At 46.6% G+C, this 24124-nt stretch overlaps 1 protein-coding gene across 5 annotated transcripts; it reads left to right on the top strand.

The window, feature by feature from the left end:
- The first annotated feature begins 3955 nt into the window (after positions 1–3955).
- Positions 3956–23143, top strand: LOC113485151 (solute carrier family 22 member 4-like). Of its 5 annotated transcripts, XM_026858096.1 has the most exons (9): positions 3962–4184; positions 5741–5895; positions 9411–9582; positions 12262–12388; positions 14367–14467; positions 15469–15683; positions 16376–16558; positions 18861–18996; positions 20179–23143. In XM_026858096.1, the coding sequence occupies exons 2-9, from the start codon at positions 5772–5774 to the stop codon at positions 20252–20254; spliced, it is 1134 nt and encodes a 377-aa protein (XP_026713897.1). In that variant the 5' UTR covers positions 3962–4184; positions 5741–5771; the 3' UTR covers positions 20255–23143. The 5 variants fall into 5 exon arrangements, with proteins under 5 accessions (XP_026713898.1, XP_026713897.1, XP_026713900.1 ...); XM_026858097.1 differs by lacking the exons at positions 18861–18996; positions 20179–23143 and adding an exon at positions 17236–18845 and having other exon boundaries at positions 3956–4184; XM_026858099.1 differs by lacking the exon at positions 5741–5895 and having other exon boundaries at positions 9520–9582.
- The last annotated feature ends 981 nt before the right edge of the window (positions 23144–24124 follow it).

The raw sequence follows: 24124 nt of genomic DNA, 5'->3' as shown, positions 1-24124 counted from the left end.
AGAGGAGGCTGAGGGGAGACCTCCTGGCCCTCGGCAACTCCCTGCCAGGAGGGGGCAGAGAGGGGGGATGAGTCTCTGGAGCCAAGGCCCCAGCGCCAGGCCCCGAGGGAATGGCCTCAAGCTGCCCAGGGCAGGGTCAGGCTGGCTCTGAGGAAGGATTTCTGTGCAGAAGGGGCTGTTGGGCGTTGGAATGGGCTGCCCAGGGCAGGGGGGAGTCCCCGGGATCCCTGGGGGGGTTGAAGAGTCGGGCTGAGCCAGCGCTGAGGGATCTGGGGGAGTTGGGAACGGTCAGGGGGAGGGTCATGGTTGGGCTGGAGGAGCTTCAAGGGTTTTTCCAACCGAGATTCTGGGATTCTGTCCCCGGGCACCACGGTGAGACCCCTGCAGAGGGCAGAGCGAGTGCTGGAGGCTTCACCTCTTGCTCGTGTTACCCTGCTCAGCCCCCCTGTCCCAGCCCTGGCACTGACTTCTTGGTGAAGGCAGAAACCAGGAGCTATTGGGGCTGGCAGAGGTGAGGAGCTGGATGTGAACTTCTGTGCTTTGAAGGCAGCTGAAGGATTTTTCTGTTTCTTATGGCTTTTTCCAGCAGCCTTTGCCCACTCTGCGCTTGGGTCCCTGTGCCCATCACTCGTGTGCTGAGCGGAGCTGCTCTCATTGCTGGCATTGGTGCCCAGGGTGCAGCATGGGCAATCAGAATAGTTTTTTAATATCTCTTGAGCTGTTTGTCTTCAGATTTACTCTTGGAGACAAGGTCAGATTTTCCCTGGTTTAACAAGGCTCCAGTAGAGTTTTCTTCTCTGATCTGAACAGGCTGAGACTCAGGATGGTTAATTAGTGATTTCTGATTGAGAACATGAGCGGTCAGGGCACCTTCTCTGGCAGTTTCATTTTTCCAGAAAGCTTTTCCATCCGTAAACCTCACAGCATTGGCTCTTCCAGTAGCTGGGAGCTTATGGGAGAGGGTTGGAGAGATTCGATGGTAATAAAGTGATTTAATGATGTTCTCCTCAAGCAGCTCTTAGTCCGAGTGCTCAGAGCACTTGCTTGGAAGTTTACGTGAACTTTGCTCTCCAGTATGCTTAGCCAGGAATATCACAGAATTACTTATTGTCTGGTTAATGAATAATTCAGTTCAGCACAGACAGTTTAGAAGCTGTAGATGTAGGTAGTTCAGCTGTGGCTGGGCTGTAGCTCTTGTGCCCACAAAGGGCTCGGTGCTGGCTGTGATGGATGCAGACTTTGAGGAAAAGGTCAAATAATTTTTTCTTTTTTCTTTTTTCCCCCAAGTACTGCTTGTGAGGAGCCTTAAAGCCCTGTATATTCAAGGGCTAGTTAAATCTTGCCATGCTGACACATGCTCGGTCCTCGTGTGGTGCTGGGCGTGAGCCTCCCTCAGAGCGAGCGCCTTTGGGGAGGAGAGGTTGGTGTTTTGGGACAAGATGAGGTGTACCTATGGAGTAGAGCTGTATAGATCCCTGCCCAGGTCCCACCTACTACTGGATGCAAAATAGGTGGTGTGGGTTTTCACTCAGCAGCTTCAGATAGACTTGGAGGTGGATGGATTTGATTGTGTTTGTGTGTTTTGGGGTCAAACACAGCGAGTTCCTGCGGACAGCAACGCCTCTCCGGCAGCTGGCTGCTGCGTGCTCTTCACCACATCCCGCAAATTTTAAAGGCTCGACCCTGTAGAGTGAATTTTTGCTGTCTGTGCAGTCTGTCATGGGAAAAGGTAGAGTCAACAGCTGGGTGGGAGGCATTTGGCACCAAGGAAACACAGGAAGCAACCCCAGTTTCACGGGCAAGTTATTATTTAGCTCGGCTTATTTTGCAGCCGAAGTGCCTTTGGCACAGTGGAGGCATTTTAAAAACACTGACCCTTAACCTCGAGTGACTGAAGTCTGAAGGTCTGGGAGCAGGCACTGCGCTGGCGGCCCCACAGCGGGGTGCTGATCATAGCCAGATAATTAATAATCATCTGTATGGGCTGCAAATTTTGCCACCTCCTTGGACACCAACTTTCCCAGAGCAGGGACTGGGAGGGGCAGCAGGACGTGGCAAAGCATCTCAGTAGCGTGGGGTCAGGTGAGCCCAGCTGTCACAGAGCTGCCACAGCTTGTAGAAGCTGCCTCTCCGCTGCCCTTTCCTTCTTCCCTGCATGATGTAGAGAAACATTTACTTTTAATGCTGTGTTTCCTGCAGCTGAGTTTTGTTTCATTTTAAATACGGGCCTTGATTTCCACCGAGCTTCTTTACAGAAATCTCAGTTTTCTCTGACATGTGAAACAGATCCCTGTATATATTTCTCACAGTTCGCATTCTTGAACATATCGGAGCCCTGCTGACCTGCAGGTTCACATCTACCTTATCAAACACAGCAAAGATAATGCAGGTGCATGCCCAGACCGGCCCACACCTTGCCACCTCTCCCTTCCTGGCAGGGACGAGAAAATATTTTACAGAAATGGCTGCTGCAGGTTTCTTTTTCTTATTAATCAGATTTAAGTATTGGAGGCGTATTTCAGTCCTCAAACCTCCATATCCCCGTGTTAAAGATGCTGTGCGTTTCTCAGGAAGAGGCATGGGTTGTGTTTTAAAGCTTAATTCATCTCCTTTTGTCCCATAGCTGGTGTTACTTTGCAAGCTGGGTGGAGGGGCAGAGGTACCCAGCTCCCCACCGCTGGCAGCGTATCTTCATTCTGCCTGAAAACAGGCACTGATTGCATCTCTTTCCTAAATTATAGTCCAGAGCAAACTGCATCGAGCCACTTGCTTTGGGGTTTCCTTCTGTTTGCTCTCCCGCAGCAGAAGCGGAGCCCGGACGCCGCCCCGTTGGTTGGTTTGGTTTTGGCAGGACTCGCAGTGCTGTCGGGTGGCACCTGGGTCTCTGTCTAATCCAAGACTTGCTGTGTTTTGTTGCCTGCAGCTGAGCTGAGGAGCCAGAGCAGCCCAGAGGCAGGTTTCTGCTCCACCGCCCCTGCCTTCGCCTGGGCTTGGCCACTGCTTCCCTCGACGGCTTGGCCCGCCTGTTCCCTGAGCACGGGTGCAGGCGATGTACCCGCTCTCTGGTACATGACTAATTATTAAAATTATGCTAGACTTTGATCTCTGATCTAATTAGCTTACCTTTGTGGTAGAATTATCTAATCTAAGACTGACATGTTTGAAGTCTATCCATAAGCACTCCTGCCAGGCCTGCCTTCACCAGGAGATTAGTCACCAGGATGGGAGCAAGCTGCAGCAGAAACACGCTTGGCTGTAACTTTGGTGGACTCATGATGCTGTTCGTATTTTTTTCAGCTTGTCTGGGGTTATGAGCAGCTTTAGGTGGAAGTTTCCATGCTGGCTCCTGTCCTAAGCTTCCAGTCCCAGCCGAGTCTGGTCGTGAGGCTGAGTGATGGACAGTGAGTCAGCCCTGCAGGTTGTGGGGATGGAGAGGAATTTGGAAACATGTCAGGGCGGGAAAAGAGATTTCATTCTGTGCATTTTCTTGCATATGTTTTGTCAACCCCAGAAGTTACAGAAACGCAGCAGGTTTTGTGCTGGCGAAGGTCAGGTAAACTGGAAACTCTCCCTAGCTGGGGATGGGGCGGTCCTTCACCCTTCTCCATCACTGTTTTTTTTTGGTGGGGAGCATCTCGGGCCATGGGGAGCCAGGTCCTGGGTGTCAGGGGACCTGATGGGTGCGTGTGGGGGAGATTGTGCTGGAAACGGGGCCAGGGTAGCCCCTGAGCTGCACACACCAACTGCCCACTGAGCTTTTGGTATTACTGGCCACTCATTTGTTTCAGAGATGCTGGGGTCCTGTCAGACAGCTGCCTGTGTTTCAGCCTGGTGGGGTTTGCCTGGAGAGGCAACCCCTCTCCCTTTTGGTTTTTTTGTGCTTGCAGCAAGGCATTCCGGCAGCGACCGTCCCTGGGAAAACAGTGCTGGTGCCAGCAATGGGTGGAAATGTGGCTGGGGGGAAACTAAATTAAATTACATGGAAATGTGTGTGTCTCCAGCCAATAACCCTTGTGCCTGGATGAGGCTCAATGCAGCGTGGTGGCTGAGTCTGAGCGCAGGCCCTTCCTTCTCTTGCAGTGGAACCTGGTATGCGAGGACGACTGGAAAGCCCCGCTGACCACCTCCCTCTTCTTCGTGGGGGTCCTCATCGGCTCCTTCATCTCGGGGCAGCTCTCGGACAGGTAACACCGCTGCTCCCTGGGCAGAGCAGGGCAGACCTGGTGCCACGGCTGGTGCATTTGTTTTTAAGAGATGTAAAGGAGTTAAATGTCCAATCCTCTTGAGTTTTAATCAAAATGAGGTAACTGGCCTGATGTCTGCAAAAATCCCAGACTTGATCTACCCCAGGTGTAGGATCACCACCTCTTGGGCACTTCAGAGACAAGAACTGATATCTGTGCTTTGCAGATGGATGTGGTGTTTTTCGCTTCACGACCACATTTGTTTCTTTATCCAGGCTTTTTAGTAGTTTAAAAGATGTTGTTCTTTGTCACACATTAACTGACAAGCCATTCTTGGAGCTGCAGGATAGAAACTTGTCATTTGAATGGAAGCTCTGCATAGAAGAGATGGTTTGCTGGAAATAAAGTAAATGTCTCTGAGAGGGGAAAAAAAAGGTAACCTGTAAATGAATAGCAATCATGTCGTAGCACCTAAATAGATGTAAAATATCAAAAAAAATCATTACAGGCATTTGATAATTATCTCAGCAGTGCTGAAGTTTTGGCCTTACAGGTGTTGAATGCAGAATATATGTTCCTCCTGCAAGTCTGTGTCCCTCTGTATACAGCCCGTATCGTTACAGTGGGGTCTCCAGTACTGCTTTGGTTGCTGCCTGTTACCGAGGAAGTCGTGAGAGCAGCGGCGTTCCTCTCGGAGTTTGGCAGAGGGGTTTCAAAACTCGATGGGAACCTTAATCCAAAAGCCTCCAGCATTAAATGCCATGTGATCCGAATTTAATCTCCTGCTCCCCTGCAGAAGTCAGTCAGTGTTACTGTTTGAAAGGGAGCTGAGGAAGTTGCTAAACCACGGGTGCCGTATGGCCCCTGGGAGCGGCGTGGCCGGCCAGCCTCCTCGAGAGCCCCGTCACCTTCTAGCTTCAGCTATTCCTTGAATTATTTTGGAAGTCTTTTGTCAGGAAAGGGGTATGTTCTGAGCCTGTACCTGAGCCATTTCCCCTGTGCTGCTGCAGAAACCCTTCCTAAGTCAAGGGCTGCTGCAGGCAATGGGCAATGCAAACCCGCGTGTAGGCTTGCTCTTACCTTTCCATAAGACAATGCCGCTAATGCAGAGAAGCGGGTGAGAGCAAGGGTGTGACACGTGTGGGAACTCAGAGAGACTGAACCCAGTCGATAAAGCTATTTAACACGCTCAAAGCATAATGCTGTTGCATGTGTAGATGCCAGTAGCCTAAAAGCCATCATTTCCTAACTTTTGGCTGTGTGGCTTTGTAATCTTCCTGTGACTCGCTTATATACTGTTGTCTAGTCTCCTCAGTCCTTGTCTAGTGGCTCCCTGAAGTTTCTGCTCTTCATTTTTTCTTCTTGGTTTATTCCCTGTGTCTTGGAAATTTTGATTACTTTTAGTGTTTATGAAGATCAACAAAATTCTTTAACATGAACCAAAATTCAGGTTGTGCTAAGCTGCGTCACTCGAGGTTGGATATTTGTGCTCTCTTACAGAGCCCCACTCCATAAATACGTGCTGTTTCAGTAATAATCTTTGTCTTTTGGAAAAGGTTTGGCAGGAAGAATATCCTTTTTTTGACGATGGCCGTGCAGACTGGCTTCAGCTTCCTGCAGATCTTCTCTACCAGCTGGGAGATGTTCACAGTGCTCTTTCTCATAGTGGGGATGGGACAGATCTCTAACTACGTGGTGGCCTTCATACTGGGTATGAATATGTCCGCAGTAGATTAAATGCTTGCTTAATATACTGTGAATTTTTTTTTTCCCCTCTGAACCTGCATCATTTAATTAGACAGCAGTAAATCCTCACTGATACAATTCCTAATTTAGGCCAGTGTTGTTGTTTTTTTTTTCTTTCTTGGATACTTCAAGCCTATATTTTCTGTAGGTTTAGAGGAAAATAAGAAAGCAGGAAGACTAAATAAACATCCATTTCCCTCCCTTTTTTGAGAAGTTCAAGGCAGCATTCAGGGTTTGTTATCAGCAGCAGCAGGTCTGAGAGAGAGAAAACATTTGGGTTCCTCCCTGTGTCTCTGCCCCTTTGCAGAGGGGTCAGTGCGTACCCGGGTGCAAACCTTGAAGCAAACCCAACCCTTCCAGGCAGGACTGGAGCAGAGGAGCCAGGTGGGTGTCAGAGCCCCATTAGTCATAAAAATCACTGGTCTTGGAGCTGAGGTTAGTGGTAATGTCCCTAATCTTAGAGGCCAAGGTCTGTTTTGTTTTCTATGGGGAGCACTGGAAGAAGGAGCCAGTGACTGCAGGGAGGCTGCCTGGCTGCAGTCAATGCCTGGGGATCCCCTGGGGAAGGAGGGACCCCGCAGAGCTTCCCACTAGTCACAGGGTTTTCAGGAAAGGCAACGGCACGGGGGAATTACGGCGATGACTGACGGGGAGCTGGGATTTGCAAGAGCTGTCTTTAAAGTGTGCACACGTGTATTTATGTCAGCTTTTAAATCAGTGCTGTCAAAATGACAATTTGTAGATTGTTATGCGAGCTAGTCTAAATTAAAACCATATATGAATAGTTAATGCTGGTCTCTCCTACCCCATGAGGTTTTAATGGGGGAAAAAATAGAACAGAAGAGCATCATATGAAACCAATGCTATGGAGGGGATATGGCATCGTGTCCCCAGGCAGCCGTGAGTCACCGCTGGGAGTGACAGAGGGAGAGTTAAGTAGGTCAGGCTGTCAGTGGGGGGATCCCTTGTGCTTGCAGCTGCCATTGCCAGGCTCCCTCCCTCCTGGTAGTTAACTCTCGTGCGGAGCCGATGGAGCCGGAGCCAATGCCTGCGGCGGGAAAGCTGGGAGCTGTGGCGCTGGGCCGGGAGCGCTGGCTTGGCTGGAAATCCTCTTGGAAGCACATGGGGTTTGTGGAGCATGAGTCTCTCTGATGGGGGTGTGGGATCTGATGGGGCAGGAATTAGCCCCACAGCTCCCACCGGGAACGTGGGGCACAGCTGGATGCAGATGGGAATGCTGCCTTGGTGCTCAGCTGGGGCGGGGGGCCCAGAGCACCCCACTGCCCAAACGCCTCCGCTGCTGAGAGATAGGACTGGGCCTCCCTCAGTAATGTTAATTTATTTAATTGCACGGCTGCTTTTGCTGGCACTTTATCCCTTGTCTTGTCTCTTCTGCCATCCCATTTTCTGTAGAGTTGTTGTGGCAGCGATGACTCCCTGGCAGCGGAGAGGCAGGTGCCATGGGCACTCGCCATGCTAGCTGCTCCCCAGCAGCCTTGAGGCTGTTACTAAGGGCAGGATTAATCTAAACCAACTTAGATATTAGCTTCCTAATTTGAGTCGTCAGTCACCTGTCATGGGTAAGGAGGGAGGCACGGGGGTGGTGTGCCCCCCAAACTGCCCATGGCAAGTCAAACCCGGGAGCTTCCAGGAAGCTGCACACGACAGAGGTGCTGGATGAGGTGCTGGATAGGAAAATATACCCACAGAAGGAAAAGTAACTCCTTAAGAAAGCCCATCCTGATCACGGGACATGCTGGAGATGCTTCCCTTGTATCATCCCACCACTGCCAAGGCTGTGACCTGTCTCGGGAGGGGAGCGGTGGTACCAGCACCTATAAAGTCCCCATTGATGCTGGTTGTGCTGCAGCCCTGGCACCCTCCATCCCCAAATGGAGTGGGAATTTTGGGGGTTTTTTAGTGGCCACCTCAGCACAGGTTTCTCCTGTTGTTCCAGCTTTCAACATCCAAACCTGTGTTGTCTCCCCATGTGTAGCTCAGACTCTGTTCCAGCATCCTCAGCCACCCAGGCTCTTCCTGTCCATCGCACTATTGCTGCCCGCCTTCATGAGAACAGAACTTCTGCAGAGAATTTTAATTTTTTTTTTCCCAACCGCATCCTGTGAATTTTCTCTCTGCAGCATTTTTCCTTAGCTGTAGGCCTCAGTTATTTTCTGCGCTCAAAACTGTTGTTTTCAAGTTCTGAGACTGTAAAACACTATGGAGATTTGTGAAGGCATCTTGATATCGTCCCAGAACTGCTGTTCCTTGGCCAGGAGAATGAGGGGGGAGGACAGGCAGAAGAGATTTGTTGTTCTCTACAACGTAATCTCATGTTGGCTTTGAATTGCCACAAATTATAATGTAACGTTTAATAGGTATAAGCCAACGTTTCCAGTATCAGACCTCTCCTGAGAGAGCTCCTCTAAACAAGAGCAGTCAGAGAGGAAGATGGTATAATTTATCCCCACATGCTTGTTTTATCCCTAGAAGTTCTTATTTTAGTTTTCTTACTGCGATTTTATTCAGTTTCTAAAATGAAAATTCATGTGGCTATCGAATAGGAATTTTTTTTTTTTGTCTTGGTTATTTTTTCCATTTTTCTCTGCGATATTAAATCTTGGGAGTTCTTACCACACTACATAACCAAAATACACTCTCCAGACTTCCCAAGACCCTTCTGTTCACTCAGTGTCATTCGCTTTTTGAGTCCAGATCAAACTGCAGGAGTTACGGCCCTTGCGGTGCTCCTGATGGAGCTCTGGAGACCCGGGGCTGAGAGCTCAGTGGGAAGTGAGGCAGACCTGAGGGTGTCCGTGGATGTTGTTAAGCAGTGGCTGGGTATTTTATTGGAAAAGAACTTAAACCAGTCTCAATTGTTATTCCTAGACACTCGGTTGGTGCTAGGCTGCGTGTGACACAGTGGTTGTGGGGTGCTTTCATGGACTGGTGCCTGGCTGCTGGAGCAGTAGTGTTAGTAGAAGGTGGCATCTTCCTTGGTTGTGTCCTACAGCCCACGATGTGCCAGTCTGACATTCCAGCCTTCGTTCCAAAAAACAAACGTGACATTTGTTCCCACCTCACTGTAAATTCACTCCCTTCCATCCTGTGTCAGTCAGCCATCCACCGACCTTCTCTCCTCCAGATGTGCTCAGCAGTGAACTGCACCTTAAAAATCCCGATGGGTGGGGTGGGGGAGCAGGCTGTGTCCCAGCCGAGCGTGTCAGGAAGGCTCCTGGAAGTCTGCTGGCCATTCCCCATGCCTGCCCTTATCTGTCTCTGACAATGCATTAATCAAAGCAAACAGAAGTCACTCTTTCATCTGAAGGTCCCCGATACTCCCAGCAGCTTTTCTGTACTGGGTGGATCCATGCTGTCTAAAACTGTTTGGCTGATTTTTGTGTAAATGCAGTAAAGTATTTAGTCATGATTGAAAAGCAAGAGGTAAAATGCTAATCCAACCTCCCTTGTTTTAAACAGGAACAGAAATTCTTGGCAAATCAGTTCGTATTATATTCTCTACATTAGGAGTTTGCATATTTTTTGCAATTGGCTACATGTTGCTGCCACTGTTTGCTTACTTCATCAGAGACTGGCGGATGCTGCTGCTGGCGCTCACTATCCCGGGGCTGTTCTGCGTCCCGCTCTGGTGGTGAGTGCCCCCCCCCGCCACGCTCCCACTCCCCTCCCCGCCTGACGCTCTCTCGCCCTGGGTGCTGGGTAATGGCAGGGTGGTGGGGGGTTCCCTTTCTCCTCTTTGGTTGTTGTTTTTTGTTTGTTTTTGTTTTTTTTTTTTACTATTTGGCATGGGAGGAGGTTTTGCCTTGAGGCGGGAGTTGGGGGGATTTTTTGTTTGGGGTTCTTTTTGCCAGTTTTACATCAAGTGAACTACCTGCAGAGCCTCGCTGGTGCTGGCTGTGTGCTTGAAGCCACTTTTTCACCAGCTTTCCAGAGCAGCTTGGGAATTCTGTACTTGACTCCTAACTCCAGACACTGTTAATCACCTCTAGGTTTACCCCTGTAGTACCACTGCCTGACTCGTTCTAACTTTGCTTCCTTCCTTTTTTCTTTAAGCCATTTTTTAATGCGGTTTCACCTGCTGATTGGTACTAAAATCTCAGAGGAAGGCTGAGCCCGTTCACTTGGCACGCGGCAGCGAGCAGTTTCTTGCCCTCGACGTCATGAAGCAGCTCATTGCACTAGAAGTCGTTAAGCGGAGGCGTTTGCCGGCAGAGCTGGCCAGGCCAGCCCTCTCCCACGGCTCTGCGTGCCAGGAGCCATGTGTCCTCCCAGCTTTGCTTTGGCTGCTGGAGCAGGACTTTGATTTGTGAGCCCCTTCGGCCCATAGTAACTCTGGCTAAGCCAAAGGTTGGCTCTACCTTACCCTCCTCCTCTCAGACATCCCACACTGTAGTCTTGGTGGCTGAGTCCGTGTTTTCTTTCATCTTTCCGTCTCACTTGCCCACACTGCTGCTCTAATGCACTGCTGATGTGTGGGTGCACCCTCACCTGCCCTGAGGGACTGAAAAACAGTTTAGGAAAACTCCCTGTTCTCCTCAGGTGGACAGAAGCATTGAAGAAGGGCAGATGTCCTTATTCTGTTGCTGCCTTGGTCATCTGTTGTTTTCTGAAGAGATAAGTGTTTAGAAAATAAGGAGGGAAAGGCAAGGTACCATTCACACTTAAGGGTAATTTACAAACAGACAGAAAAGTAGTTCCTTCCTTTCCTATTAGTCTTATCTGGGAATAATTCTTCCTGTTATCTCAAAAAAGTTATACCTATAGGTAATAGATTAATGTCTTGAACAGTTAAGCAATTTAGACCCACTCTGCTATAGTCTAAAAGATCTCCTGCAGACCTCATTCTTGTCAGAAGTCTCTGCTGATGCTTTTGGTTTGTTGTTTGTTGTTTTCATCTTAGTCTTCAAACCAAACCTTTAAAATGGTTTTCAGCTCCACCTCTGCTATCATCTGATGTTTAGATACAGTCTGTTTCTGTTGAGGGATCAATTTGCCTATTTAACTTGAAATGTTTCAGACTCCTTCAACACAGCGGCATTTCCCTCTGCACCAAGCAGCTGCTCTTTGGGGAGATTGGTTTTGGGTGGAAGCCTCTCGAATGTCTGCTATAGAACAGGCACTATTAGGCACACAAAATTTGTCCCCAGAGTCCTGCTTTGAAATGTATTTGATGGGAATTGCCATGCTTTCTTGGAGCATACATTGTAAAGCATGCCAAAAATTTCCACAGATGGTGCTTCCAGCCTGGGGCCAGTGTGGGGGCAGATGGGGATGAAGGTGCAGCAGCAGAGCTCTGCCGAGGCTGGTCGGTGTTAGCTGGCATTTGGGCACCTGGACCTACTGCTCCCACGGGCAGTGTGACCTGCACGTCCCACTGCTCCGTGCCATAGTTGCTCTTTTATTCATTCCTCTTCCAAATTCTCCTGAAGGTTCCCAGTATCGTCTCTGCAGTCTTGTGTTCCTCCGCTTGCCCACAGAGAAGAGCAGTGGAGCAGCTCACCTCACAGAAAGGCACGTTAGCGGTTGAACAATCTGATAGAAATTATCTGACGCTCGCAAATGTTGACATGGCTTTGGGTCAATCCTTCAGGGAGTTCATCAGAAAAGGAGTGTCTGACCAGCTTTTTGCCAAGGAGGGGAAAAAATGCTGCTGGCTGAAGGGAGCAAGGTAGCATCTGTTAAGATTGAAGGATTTAGTTAAGGAAAGGTGAGATTTTTCTGTCCTGTGTTTGGTGTTAATTCACTCAACACGTGCCTGGAATTGATTAGAAAATGTCATCAGCTCCACAAGGGAACACTGCCACTGTCCTCTGCCTGGGAGAGCCTGCCTCAGAGCTGTGGTAAAATTGTGAGGTTTGTATATAAGATTCCTGTGACAGAGAGCCTTTAAATGTACCCTGTGCATACTTAAAGCATTTCCACATTGCGTGCAATTTCCCAAGAATATTTTTGCTCAACACTAGTTAAGCTGCCCCCATCTTTGCTGTCTATCTGTCAGGTGACATCTGTTTTGTTTTTTTTTTCCTGGTCGACATCAATTATTCCTTAAAAAACAACTACCCAAGACAAGGGCCCAATCATGCATCTACTTCAGCACGAGAATAAACACATCCCATATATTTGAATTCTCCCACTGATCCCATTGGGACAAATCCATGAATTACATTGCCTACATGCTTCTGTGCTGACTGTCTTCTGCTGCAAGCAATCTGTGAGATGAGAGCATAACTCATAAAAATGATACATGTGTTTTTAATAACGTCTTACTTTCATGAAAACGTTGAGTCATTTATTCTGAAACTTATTGCAGGATCATTCCTGAATCCCCTCGGTGGCTGATCTCACAGGGAAGATATAAGGAGGCAGAAGTTATTATCCGAAAGGCTGCAAAAATAAATGGTGTTCCAGCCCCAGCCGTGCTTTTCGACACTGCAGAGGTATGTTTAATCCGTCCTGGTACTTTACCTTGTGGCAGTTTCCCCCTTTGCCTAGTTGGGAAATGCCAGCAGAGAAATGGTTTGTACCAGCAGCTCTTAGAGGCTGGCAGTGACTGTTGGTGTGAGGTAAGTGCTGGGTTAGCGAGTTCAAAATGAGAAGCCAGAGGGGGGTTTTGTTTGTTTTTTACAGTAAAATTCTCTTCCTCAGCAGTGGTTGGTTGTGGTTTTCAGAGCAAGGGTGACCCAGATTGTTTCATCCTTTGGGCGCTGAGAAGAACCGAGGAAGTCGTGTTTGTCCCCTTCATGGTATTAGCAATTTGCAGTTTAACGGCAGCCCTTGGTGGGGGGGCTGTGCAGGGGACCCTCAGTTGGCACCCATGTGTGCCAGGGCTGTGCGGAGCCCCCAGGGACTCCTCAGGTTGGACAAACCAGCCAAAGCACCCGAGTGCTATGAGGACACTTGAAAACTCTGAAGGTAGTGAAGGCAGTGAAGAACATTAAGCTTCTTTTCAGGCCTGTTTTTTTCTTGTATTTCAATACTTATTGGTTAAAAGGAGAAAGCCTAGCACCCCAGCAAGCCCGGGAGCAGCACAGCCGCGGCAGGACAGCTGGTTCTTGTGTTCCTCTCCCCCCCTCTAGTGGCTTTGCCCTCACCGGAGCTCCTGCTGAAGAGCCACAGATGTTTTTCTTGTGTAAAGAAACCAGCAACGCTTCCAGCTCTGCGTCAGCAGCGACCGTGTCTCTATGTCAGATCTTACTTCCCTGCATTGTACCTAGCACCTGCATTTTATGCCTCCTGATAGAGCAGAAAGCAAAGCTGCTGCATGCTGCACCTCCCGTGGGCAGGATCCTTCTCTCGAGTGTCATCCTTACATGCTGGCTGAGCTGTTGAAGATCTCTTTTCCAAGTGTATTTCTAATGTAAATTGAAGTGCATATTCTAGTTAGGGGAAGCTCATCCTATGGAAACCACGAAAAAGCACTTCCCTCACTTCACAGCCAGAGTTCAGATGTCTTTCGTACTGGACATGACTTTTTAAAGCTCCAGCACATGAGTTTGCTTTTCATTGCTCCGGTGTACTTTTGAGACCAAGAGGCAGCCCAGCTGTCCTTTACTTCGTGGGAATCTGGTGTGCCAAAGCGTCTGTCCACAAAACATCCCGAGGATGATGTCTGTGCATTAAGTCCTTCATTGGAAGTATTTTTTAAATGTTGCTAGGAAGACATTCCTCAGAAACCATACTCTCTATCTGGGAAAGGAAATCTCCTGGGTAGCCCCATGGAGGGAGGCCGAGGTGATTCACTCTTTGGGTTGGGGGGGAAGCCTGACCACGAGCGCTGGCTTTGCCCCGTCGAGGGCTCTCTGTGCAGGCAGAAGGGCACCCTAATGCCACCCAGAAGATTCCTGCTTCAGGCCTCAAACTGGACCCTCCGTCTCTGATTTGGGGTGGTGGATGCTCCCACGATGTGCTCTGGGCACCACACCGAGCTCTGGCCTCTGCCCCCATCCTCGGCAGGGTGCCAACAGGCAGGCAGCAAAACTGGGTGATTTTCTGCATTTATTTCCCATCATTTGCGAAGGTTGAACAGAAGAGAGTCCAGCGGACAGTGTACAGGAAAATGCCTTTGGTGATGAGGTTACTCCTGGAATTACTGTGTCAGGTCCTTAAGGAAATGTTACTGCGTCTTTCTTGTCAGCTGATACTCCTTTTTAATTAATCGGCATGGTGCAGTGGTCTCAGTGCTACCTTTTTTTTTTTTTTAACAAAAAAATGGAAATTTCCACGAGTACAGCTGGGTGCAGAGACAAGCTCTACCTAAGGACCGCCCTCCCCGGTGCAGAAGTGGCCCTTGGGCTGACTAGTTACCCCCTGATAGAGTCATAACTTCATAACTGCCCAAACTTGTGGGTATGCAGAGGTTGTTTTGCTCTTAGGTGTGTGGGAATTTTTTTGGTTTTGTTTTCCTTTTTCCTTCAGATGCAGGATTCGAAGCCTCAGCAGCAGCAGAAGGCTATCCTTCTGGACCTATTTCGAACCCGAAACATTGCAACTATTACTATTATGTCATTACTTTTGTGGTAAGGAAATGTGTATTCCTAAAGTACCCAGGCAATAGAACAATTTCTGATTTGAGGGCACATGCCACAGGTTTAGATAATAAGTCTCAGCCTCGGAGCCCATCTACACACGGTCCTTGGCCTGTACATGGCCCTTGGTGTCCTTGCACCCGCACTGCATTAATGCACAAGAGTATGGAGACAGTAGCCTCGACTCAGATGTACAATAGTTAGGAAACTATATGTAACAACCTGTATATTTTAAATATTCTGTTGCTTTTTTTTTTTTTTTTAAGAAGCTCCCATCTCTGTAATCTCTATTTGAAGAGAAATGTCCTTCTTGAAGCAAAGGCAGCAACTCAGTAACATAACAAGGAGCAGACCCATGGCCAGCGTTTTTGTCCTGTTTCTGTACAGTGCCCATCTCAGTGAGATCCTGGTCCCTGCCTGGGCAGCCACGAGGAATGAGGACCCAATAATTCCATATAGACAAACCAGGACCCTTTTCTGTCCATATTTCCCCCAGCAGAAAGGAACTGGCTAGCACACTTGGCATGCCATAGTAAGGCACTCTTGAGATTTGAAACCCGAACGTCCAGCTCTCTCGTGAAGATTAAATAAGATGTCACGGAACTGCTGAGGGTGGGAGATCCTGTCACTGGAGTTGGCTACAAGTAGGAGCATAGTTGGCATGGGAAGCTTTCAAGAGTTATTTCATTGTGCCGTTAATGAGCCCATTGCAGTGAAAAGCCTTTGTGAACGACTTCCACAAAGCCTTTTACTTGGTGTAGTGTATGCAGGAAGGACAGAGAAATCAGAGGTGTCTTCAAGCCGCTGTGGATGGTCACTGGAAGGGATGACAGAATTAGAAAGATGGGGTTGCCACTGAGATTTTTTTTTTTAAGCCACAATGTCTGGCGATGCTTTGCGACATCCTATTTTTGTAACAACATCTGAGGCAACACTGGAGGCGTTCAGAGACTGGTGTTTCTGGAATAATTTGGTTTTGTTGCTTTTCTCAGGTTTTTCACATCAGTTGGTTACTTTGGCCTGTCCCTCAGCACTCCAAACTGGCATGGAAATGCCTACATCAACTGTTTCCTCTCGGCTGTTATTGAAGTTCCAGCTTATGTGATTGCCTGGCTTCTCCTCCGCTCCCTCCCTCGGCGCTACTCCTTGTCTGGCACCTTTTTTTTAGGGGGAGGTGTTGTCCTCTTCATTCAGCTGGTTCCTGCAGGTACAAGATTCAATACATTACTTAAGTATATAAAACATTAGAAATACTTTATCTAATAGTTCTGTAAAATTACTAGAAACCATGATTAAATTTAGAATTTGAGGTTAAGTTTATGCTGATCACTTGCAGCCATGATTTTTTTAAAAATACATATGTATGTGCTGAGTCATGCACAGCTCTCATTTATTGTGTCAAATTACTGAGCTTTTTATAGTCCAGGGGAACCAGCTTGTAAAAGGAGAGCCAAAAGTGTACTGTGATTTATCTGGTTGTGCATAGAGACTAAAAAAAAAAACCTGCAAGTCGTCCAGATTTCACTATGTGTAAATCTCCACAGGATTTTGTGAAAAAGGGGTGAATTTCAGCTTGTGCTTTGTTGCTGTGTAATCCAGAGTTTTGTTCAGTTTCAACAATGCTGTTTTATTGAGAACCAAATCTGAAAAGTAAAAAATAACCCAAGCATCTACATTTTGTTTAGTGGGAAGTCTGGAGCCAAGTCATCTAGGGATGAAGCTAATACATTGTATAATTAAAAAACAAACGAAACCACTCATAACTGCTAGGAAAACTAAAATAGTGATATATGGTCTTTGGGTTGTAAAAAAAACAAAACAAAACAAACAAACAAAAACCAACAAGTAATAAGCACAGAGTGTTATTTAATCCCCTCGATTTTATTTTTTCTCCTCCAGATTTTAACATCCTCTCTGTTGGCCTGGTGATGCTCGGGAAGTTTGGCATCACAGCTGCATTTTCAATGCTTTATGTCTATAACGTGGAGCTGTACCCAACGCTGGTGCGAAACATGGCAGTCGGAGCTACTTCCACAGCTTCCAGGCTGGGCAGCATCATTGCTCCTTACTTCGTTTACCTGGGTGAGTTACCTGGGGGAGACGTTTTGCATTTCTTGCCTTGCACTACACAACTGCCCAGAGAAGTGATCGGAGCTTCCGCAGCACAGGCTCAGCTTTAAGTCCCTTCGTTTATGGTCTAAATCTCTTCTCTCACCTTGGGTCTGAGTTCAGTCGTACAGGCTAGAAATGAAGCAGAGCTCCTCGGGTTTCACAAAAGAATCAGACTTTTTTCCTTTCTTGAGGCTGGGGTCTGTTCTTATAGCACCGGTGTGGGCCCAAGCTGGTCCAAGGCAGTGACTGTTCCTAAACTGTGTGGGCCGAGTGGTTGGGATGATAATTGGTCACATCTTGGCAAAGGGTGTCACCCCTGGGATACCAGGTGGCTTCGCAGGAGAGCATGACGAGAAGCAATGTAGCAAGGATGGAAATCTAACAGTAGGAAATTCATTGCATTGCACTCACCTTGCACATCCCCAGATGGGTGTTCCGGGAGCAGGTGACCCAGGCAGAAACCCAAGCATCCCCCGAATCTGTGTGCTAAAGCAGCACGTGGCAAACATACAGATTAAGCAGCACACGAGTGTGGTTAATTGTGACCTTCGTGATCTTTTTTTTTTTTTTAAAGCAGAGTTATTGATTTTCTTGTAGGCTTTATTTTGACACTCATGTTCTTAATTGCTTTTTAAAAAAAAAAAAAGTACACAGAAATGATCCTCATGTTGCAGACAGGAAAGGGTGACAGAGATTAGGGGACTAAGGGTGGAAGTACCTGTGAATACCAGCTGCTCAGTCCAGGGTGCTCAATCTCCCATTTCTTTGGCTCACACATGATTGATTTCCTTCTGCCATCACTGAACCCAACTCAGCTCTCCCCTGCACCTAACGACTCTTCCTTCCTGCTGAGACTTTTGGTACAAACCGAGCCTGACTGCTGGCTCTGGTGGAGCATTGCTGGTGTACTGCTGAGGGGTGAACGCTGCCTCACTGTGCCACGACAGGAGGGAGGACACTACTGGCTGTAGCTCACCTCTGTTGTCTCACCTCTACATTCCAGCGTGACTGTACCAAAAATGATGAAAATACAATGTCTTTATTGTGTACTTGTACACTGCAAATGGAAAGTAAAAGGGACAGCAGGACTGTGATGCTCCTTAGGGTCTTCAGTCTCCGTTGCAGAACCGGTAACAGTAATAGTGATGTAGACAAGATAAAGTTTTTACTGTTGTGGGTTTTTTTTCTCCAAGTTTCCAAAGGCTCAGCTTTTAAAAAATCTTGTTCTAGTCCTCAGAATAGTTTCCTAAACTTTAGGAGGTTTTAGGAGAGACTCGTCAGCTGCTGCTATTTGCTACGGCTAAATTAGGATCTCGCAGCTCATCCAGCTCATGAACACAGAAGAGATCAAATCACCAACTTTGGCTCTGTGTGACATACCCACGACTCTTCACTTTAATCCTAGCTTATTCCATACAATATGAAGCATACTGCTTTATGCCAACTAAAAAGTAAAGCTGTCAAGTCCAGTTTGGTACTTTGTCTACCTTAAATACTTTAGCTCCTAGCTAATCCCTTTACTGAAAGACCTTTTCATTGCTGTGCTCTTGTGACATGACAGTCTTGCATCCTGCCCAAACACTTGTGTGCTAGCTTCAGGCTGCTGGCAGGGGCCGCTGCCTTCCAGTCCAAAACCAGATCCTCAGGAGACCAAGGTCAGAGCTGCTTGTCTGTCACGGGAGGCCTGATGCTTTTTCCCCTTGCCGTGAGGAGGGTATTGAAGGATTCCCCTGTTACAGCCTGTTAGTCTGAAACTGGCCTGTTTGGCTGCTATCAGTCTCTTCCCTTCCTTTGCACAAGGCCAGCAGGATTCACAATCCCAGGCAGCTGATGAGTGCTTAGTTGCTTATGCGCACTTTTATTCCCTCACACTGAATTATTTAATGGAGGATTTGGTTCCTGATGACAGTGTAGCACTAAAGACTCCAGCAGTGAGCCTAGCAGAGCTGTTACCTTGCAGAGATGTTGGCTATCCCAGTTGAAAATGTACAAAAAACCTAGTAGCCAGTACACAAACATGGGCATGAAACTGATGGTAGGTGTTGACCATCCTAGAGCACATGTCATAGTTTTAAAACTGAAAAATCCCTTTGTTTGCTGGCAGATAACAGGCGTCACTCAGTTTTTGGATTCACCTTTGATATTTATGAAGATTTCAGCTAATTACTCTAAATTAATTCTGCATTACAGCAATGTCTGGAATATAAATTTTACACGTGGTTTTGTTGATTGTGGACGTTAAGTCCTGTTGTCCTGCCCTGTGTTCTGCCAGGTGCCTACGACAGATACCTGCCGTATATCCTGATGGGAAGCCTGACTGTGCTGATCGGGATCCTCACCCTGTTTCTCCCAGAGAGCTACGGCAATCCCCTGCCCGAGAGCTTTGAGCAAATGCTGAAGGTGAAATGGTAAGGCTGCTCTCATTCATCCCGTGCTTCACCTCAGGACCTCTTTCTACACAGTCCCTTTTCCTAACCTGTAAACATGTTTCGTCAGATCCACCGCAAAGCACCAAAGCTTTCAAAGTGCCCTTTAGATTTATCTTTTTGGTTGTTAATTTGACAGACGTTGACATGCGGTTTCTCCAGTATCTCTGAACCTGGGAGCTGATGTGCTTGAAAGCGAGCTCTCACAAAGCAACGCTGACTTTCTCATCACCTTGAGGCTGTTGCTTCATATCTCCCAACGCTTTCCATCCTTTGATATAATTCATTATCCTTAATTCTTCATTTAGTAGGATGATTTACGTTACAAAACACTTTACTCTTCCAGTGTAAGTTCTAAATTAAACACAGGGTTTCAGTCTCCTAGCCTCTTTTCATTTGGGAGGCTAGGGACATGCCAGGACAGCTTTTCTCCTGGTTTATTTTCTTTAGCTGTAAGCACTGATGGCTCTCTTGCCCCACCACCATTGCTATTTAGGGTACTCTGAGCAAACATCTCCACTGAAATCTGTGCGTACATTGCAGTGCTGGTGCAGTGCGGATGGCCAGTGTTTGCTAGTTACTATTGTGGGAGGAAAATTCTTGGGAGCAGCAGAGAGAATTAGCCAAAGTGCAGCTGCATAGGTGCCATCCATCTTACTGAGAATTTGTACTGGGGCAGAATTTGTCCTTATAAGCAACAGTGGCTTGAAAAAGCTGGAATTGCCTGTATCTAATCCCTGGTTGGTATAAGGAGCTGTCATACTTCCAGAATAAGAATTCTCAGGCCAGGTTCCTTGAGGAGGGCATGCTGCTTTTTATCATGATTAGGGACTTCTCGTATGGCTTTTGGCTTTTCAGCTTTGCAGTAGATGAACTATAGCTAGAAATCCTGGATTCAAACCAGATTCCTGTCACAGGCTTCTTGCATAAACAGACTGAAGTAACTGACTTACAGTCACTGAATTACATTTGAGTTCCAGGTGGTGTTTGCTGCACTACTTCTGCCATCCAGAAAGGTGTACTTTACAGAGCATTACATTTTTTTCTAATATTTGTGTTAGTAGTGTAACACGGTTATTTTAGAGGTGCTAATTAGAAGGGGGAAGTGTCTGATGACACCCTGTAAAATATTCTTTAGCTTCTCAGTCTTTGGCTTGCTTTCAGTTTCAGAAATGGGCAACAAACCACTGGCATTAGGAATTCAAAGGAGAGTCCTAAAACTGTGGTAACACCCTTGTGAAGAAGGATGCACACTCTCAGAGGGACTGAAAGAAGAACAAGATCTTCTCAAAATGTATTTTCTGCCAGAAGAAAACAAACCAAACCCAACAGTCAATGCTACTGCACCATAGTTGTTATTCCCTGTGCTACTGTACCCAAACACATAGTTTACTCAACAGCTGCTGTCTACTCCCATAGGGCTCTTAGTCTGTAATTCAGTGTCCTGACACCTGGGGTTTGTCAGCAGATACAGTCCCTGTTGAGAAATGGGGGCCTGCATGTGCTGAACGTGATTGATTTGAGGAGTTAAGCTTGAAATGAGCCTTAGGAATAATGCAGCAGAGACTCCACTTGGTCAGGTTCTCAATGAAAGCTGCTTAAAGGAGGGGGGAAAAAAAAAAAGATGGCAAACGTTGGCTTGCTGGTGGTTTCTCTGGCTCTGTATGTTCACTGGATGAAGGGGAGCTGGGTGTCTGTCTTTGAAAATCTCAGCACGTGCCCCTAAAGGAAAGATCCTGGCCTCCTTTGAAATCTTGGACCAAAGCCCAATAGATTAAGTCCTTTCAGAATTTAGTTGCAGCAAAGCAGACGTAGACTTCGCTGTAAGGACATGGTTTTTAAACAAGACATCGAGCATCTTCTGATGTCACTTGCTTTTCCCAGGACCTGGGGTCCACTTGTCCCTGTAAAAACTGATGCTTTTTCATAAAGCCTGAGCCTGCTGAAATCTGTGGGCTTCATGAATGTTCGGTGTCTTTGGGGAAGGGGGAAGCCTTTAACATAGAAGGGACTACAGCATGCTGACCTTCTGCTGGGCTGTGCCCACATGCAAAAGAAACGCGGGCTTTAGCAAGTCAGTGATGCTGTCCAAACCTGCCATGCAGTTTTAGCTTTCAGGTTTTCCATGGTAAATTGGCATAAGCAGTTTTTTAGATCTTTTGGGGTTTTCTTTCAAAGCATTTCATTTCTCCTTTGAATATATACCCCATTGTTCTGTACCTTCAGAGAAAGCTCATTGCAGTTTCAAAAGCTTCTGCAAAACCTTTCTACCATTTACAGATTTAAAGGGGATTTGATGCTTGCAAAAATCTGATCTTCTATACTGGAGATGTTCACCTGTAGCAGTTTTAATAAAACACAAAAGGGCTAATCTGGGACCACAGTTTTTTCAAAACAAACAAAAAAAAACCCACCAACAAAGTCAGTGTTTTGTATTTCAAACCCTACAGGTTATGTATGCTTTTTTTTTTTTTTTTTTTAAAGTTCAGCAAAACTAGACTGGATGAAAACAACTGTATTGCTTAGAGTTGTGCTACTACTGTTTTATGAACACTACAGAGTTTGAAAAAAAGTATAATACCTTTTGTTTTTCTATTTATTGGCTGTGCATGCACTTCTTGGCCACGTAAAGTCTATCAGACCTGTAGACTGATTTTTATCCTCTATAAATAACAATTAGCTATGATTCACCTTCTGTAAGAGCCAACAAAAACACACTGTCTCATCTCTAATGTGAGAGTTCACGGCAGGTTGTCTTGTGCTGGCACTTGGCACAGGAATGTGGCTCTCACTGTAAGTTCAAGAATAAATATAAAGCTTTATATCATTTAAATGCAAGGAACTTGTGCAATTATCTCAAGCTGCTCTTTGGGTTGAGGAAATACTATTTGCTTTCATGTTAATTTTCTGCAGTTATGCTTGTGCCATAAATGTAATGTGGCATGAGGCAACCATTATCCTGTGACCCCTGTCATTCTCATCCGTTCTCAAGCTGGAATTTCTCTAATAACAGCAGTATTTAATCTTGTTTTTACTTATTACAAAGTTAATCTATGGAATAGCTGTTTAGACAGCTAAATTTCTCAAAAAAACCCTTTATATCAGCATAGGACAGGTTTGGGGACTTGGTTAAATATAGGTGGCTGTATTTTTATGAAGATTTTTATATTAAGTTGATACTTATTTTATGTGATCGTAGGCTTGGGTGTGTCTAAAAGGCAAATATTTTTGTACTCTTGAACTTTGTAGTATCTTAAAACCTAGTTTTCTTTTTTTAAAATAAGAAAAAGCGTTGTGTTTTTTTAAATACCTTGTTTTAATCAGTCTCATTTTTCTTACACCATTGATCTCAAGCTAGTGTCACATTTTAGTATTTTTAATGACGAATTGAAAAAAAGACTCTTTTCACAAGAGCAGAATGTCTTTCTGAGAAGTACATGATGTTGTTAAAAGGCCTTACAGTGTCTGCACAGAGTAAAAACAAGAGGAGGAGATTGCAAATGCTTCATCAGCTGAAGCATGGAGAATTTTGTCCTCCACCAGTATCTTTCCCAGACTCACAGGGGGATTTCTGAAGAATCCCAAAGAGCAGTAGTCTTCAGAGGAATCAAACAGGGGTGAATCTGGAGGGCAGTAGTGCCTCTTTCCTAGCGAGTTACTATTTTTTTTTTAATTGTAAAGCTGGAGAGGACAAGCACTGGTTTAGTAGCTGTTGATGGAAATTAGAATTATTGCTAGTGAGCTATTTAAACCTCTCACTGCAACCCTCAGTGGATTTTCTATGTCAGATACTCAGCGGGGCTCGGTGCAGGCCCTGTGTGCTCACACGCATTGAGGGGGTTGTCCGTAAAGCTCTAACCTGGAGACGGGAGGGAAGCACCAGCTGGATCACTCCCAGGGACGGCAGGGGCCGTTGCGCTGTGCCTCATCTGTCACCTCTGTCACTTCGGTCTCTCTGTGTCACCTTGGATCCTCAGCTGGCTTATTGGGTCTGCTAAAGCATATATGAAACTGTAGTTAATTGTCACTCGTTAACTTCTCTCTTAATTGTAATAAAAACGTGCACTGGCATTGTATAACCTACTTTCTGTGTGGATTGTAATTGAAGAATAAAGTCTCCTACCTTTAACACTTTGTGCAAAGAAATTTAAAGAAGTAATTTAAAACGTATTTAGCATGGAAAAAGTATGAAAAAAACCCAAACTAGAATAAGTTTTTCCACAAAATGAGCTCTTCCACACAGGAAGACTATAATGTAGTACATTTTTTTCTGGCTTTCAGATGGTTCAATCCTGACTCTGCAATCATACAAAGCCCCAGACACAGACTCCAGCTACGCTCAAGGATGATTTTGAGGTTAAACTTCTATTTTGTCTATTTAATTTCACAACCGTGTGATTCCAGAAATGCTGTAAAAGGTATTTTACCTATTAGGCTGGTAAAACAGCTTTTATCAGTTAAAGGTGGAGAAAATAATCAGCCCCAAAAAAGCCAGTTGGAAATGTGAATTGGCCTTAGGGAGAGCAAAGCCAAATTCTGCAGTTCCACACAGCTTCTTGAGTCCTGGGGGAGACACGATCTTCCTGACAGTGCCACCAGGTAATAAGATGGGATTTTGGGGCTAAGAAGAGAATATTATTAGTCAAATATATTATTTATCAAACATCTAGTGCATGTTCCCTCAGAAAACAGTGTCATGGTCAGCAAAACGTTTTTACTGCCAGGCGATCCTGCGGAAGGGACAATGGCAGTCGTGGCGGCAACAAGGTGAGGAACCACTGAACACCTGGCTGGCGGAAAGCCGCCTGCCTTTGATCGCTAAAGGAGCAAAACGACCCATCGGTGAAGGCCCTTGGCTCGCGGAGGCCACAACCCAAACCCAGGCCCTACCGAAGAACCCCAGTAACGTGTAGCTGAGCCCTGGGGGTCACCGGCACCTGGGCACGGATTCAATTCGCCTCAAGCCCTCGGTTTCTGACGGTTTTGGGCAGTAAATATAACGCCTGCATTAATGGGCTGGAGTCAGCAGAGGGCAGGGGACTGGCAGCGCAGCCGGACCCGGGAGGGAGCCGGAAAGCGGCCCCGATACTTGCCCGGTGCCCGCAGGCCT

Source organism: Athene cunicularia, assembly GCF_003259725.1.
Source record: "Athene cunicularia isolate RWA chromosome 13 unlocalized genomic scaffold, athCun1 chr13_part1, whole genome shotgun sequence".
Classification (NCBI taxonomy): domain Eukaryota; kingdom Metazoa; phylum Chordata; class Aves; order Strigiformes; family Strigidae; genus Athene; species Athene cunicularia.
This window is presented reverse-complemented; position numbering and strand designations above follow the sequence as displayed.

Coding starts and splice junctions, on each gene's coding strand:
- LOC113485151 (XM_026858096.1), top strand. CDS start 5,772: ATGGCCGTGCAGACTGGCTTCAGCTTCCTGCAGATCTTCTCTACCAGC. Junction 15,684..16,375: donor CATTCAGCTGGTTCCTGCAG/GTACAAGATTCA, acceptor TTTCTCCTCCAG/ATTTTAACATCCTCTCTGTT. Junction 18,997..20,178: donor CAAATGCTGAAGGTGAAATG/GTAAGGCTGCTC, acceptor GCTTGCTTTCAG/TTTCAGAAATGGGCAACAAA.